This window comes from Amblyomma mixtum, chromosome 8 (assembly GCF_055824585.1).
Source record: "Amblyomma mixtum isolate Tamu chromosome 8, ASM5582458v1, whole genome shotgun sequence".
NCBI classification, from domain to species: domain Eukaryota; kingdom Metazoa; phylum Arthropoda; class Arachnida; order Ixodida; family Ixodidae; genus Amblyomma; species Amblyomma mixtum.
Genome location: NC_143019.1, coordinates 134,322,337 through 134,324,358, shown reverse-complemented (window position 1 = coordinate 134,324,358; position 2,022 = coordinate 134,322,337). Strand labels below are relative to the sequence as shown.

The 2,022-nt window shown below is 55.4% G+C and overlaps 1 protein-coding gene across 1 annotated transcript; it reads right to left on the bottom strand.

The window, feature by feature from the left end:
- Positions 1 to 306: 306 nt before the first annotated feature.
- Positions 307 to 1,699, bottom strand: LOC149334532 (uncharacterized). The gene has a single exon (XM_089556260.1). The coding sequence runs from the start codon at positions 1,674 to 1,676 to the stop codon at positions 492 to 494; it is 1,185 nt and encodes a 394-aa protein (XP_089412386.1). The 5' UTR covers positions 1,677 to 1,699; the 3' UTR covers positions 307 to 491.
- Positions 1,700 to 2,022: the final 323 nt, after the last annotated feature.

Sequence of the window (2,022 nt, the reverse complement as noted above, 5' to 3'; positions counted from 1 at the left end):
GTTGCGTATGAATATGGCGCAACCACCTGATCCACCAATCGCGTGAGAAATACACACATCGAAATGAGCACGAAAATTGGACACCATTCGGTCGGTGAGCTCCTGGCTCTCAATTTTTGTCTCTTGGATTCCCACTATATGTAAGTCATTATCTAAGAGAAGGCGACTAAGCTGACATTGTCGTCGTCTTGCTCCAAGGCCCCGTACGTTAAACGTCGCTACCCGTAGCGCTCTTTCGATATTAACCGCCATGGCTACACGGTAGAATGGTGCCCATTACAATAGCCCAAGGGTCTGTGGTCATCATACTGTGGCGATAAGCGCGTCGAAGGCCAGGAAAAAAAAATAAAACTCTAACCAACAAAAAAGGACAGTCCAAGTAAACTTGGCACCTCTTTCCAAGCCCGAACACGAAAAACGAACCGCTCATGATGAGGGCCATGGCGTTTACGGAAACCCCTCCCAACCCACCTTAGCTAGACAAACTAAATTTACGGGGGCGGTTTACCCGCCTGCCGCGAATCGACCGGAATGTTCGGTCGCGGCTTCAAGGTAGACCTCCGCATACCTGGGGCTTTGGTGGGTGGCTCGTCTCCGCCCCCGCCGTCCTCCTTCGTCCCAACGCTAAGGATCTTGTCGTGTGGTCGTTTCCCCGCCAGCAGGCTGGCTGAAGCGCTAAGGATGTCCATAACCTCGGGTTCTGAGGTGCTGGGAGCCGCTTCATAATCAACTGAGGTTTTCAGCTCGGCGCTCGGAGCTGTCGAAGAATTCTGCGAAGGCGGTTGATGCTGCTCTGCAGTAACCGCTTCGGTTCCGGGTTGCTCCTGCTGCGGCAGTGGAATCACCGTATTTTCGGCAACCTCCGTTCTTGCACTTGCCACCGATGCTGCATCGTCCATGTCCGCCTCGTCCATGAGCAGGTTTGAGGCGTCGTCGGTGGTTGTCAGTCCTGTTACGCTGGCATACGTCCGCTCGCACTGGCTGCTCTCATGACCGAAGCGTCGGCACGCACTGCACTTGGGGATGCGGCAGTCGCGACGAATGTGGCCCGTGCCACGGCACCGAAGGCAGAGCGGAGCCCTGCCTGGCACGACCACGAGGGCCAACTCTCCGGCGACGCTCACCTGGTGCGGCAGGTCGTCCAACTTTACGCCCGGCTTCAACTTCAAGGTGACCAGTCTGGTAGTTGAGCCCTTATCTGCTAGGCCGTGCACCCGCCACCGCTCTCGGCCGACGTCTGTGACCTTCCCGTACGGCTCGAAGGCAAACCGTACGTCGTCGTCGGGCACGCTGTGCAGCAACCAATGCACTTTCATGCGAACGTCCTGGTTGGCAGGATCAATTACGATACAGCGGCACTTTTTCACCAGCAGCTCACCCATGCCGACAATCTTTTTCACCGCATCTTCGTCCTTGAAAGTCACCGCCCACACATGGCTCATGCGGTAGGCTCCGAGGGCAATCACTTCCGGCAGGAGCGATAACTCGGCGAGCGCATCGCGAAAATCTTCTGCCCGATACGGGCGGGCCCTAACATCACAGTGTAGAAAAACGGTGTTCAAAACAAAACGCCCTGTTGGCAAACTAGGCAAAACAACTTGGTACTCATTGTCTGAAGCAATATTCCTGTTACCGCGGCCCTGCTGGGCCGCTGAAGCCGCTCCTACGGAGCCCATGACACACACGTCCGTCACGCTCGGTGGCCGGAAATGGAATCACTACGCCACGACTGCGGTGATTAATCCTTGACATATAAAAGCATTTTCCTCGGCGATAAGACATTTCCTCCTTTCCAGGCGTGACGTCAGACAAGCTAGCGCAGCGCCACCCGTGACCGCTTAAACCGGCTTACTGACGCTTCGTCCATGCGCGACGCTTTTCATGTTGTAGGCGGCCGTCACGTGGTGATAACTGGTGATGTGGTGTTCGTTCCGCCATTACTTCTGACCGTGGTCGTCATTTCGACTTCGCATTATTCGCCAACCTACCCGTCCATAACATCAAGACGATCTTTTACCACCA

Excerpts from the sequence above, each read along its gene's own strand:
- LOC149334532 (XM_089556260.1), bottom strand. The coding sequence starts at position 1,676 with ATGGGCTCCGTAGGAGCGGCTTCAGCGGCCCAGCAGGGCCGCGGTAAC.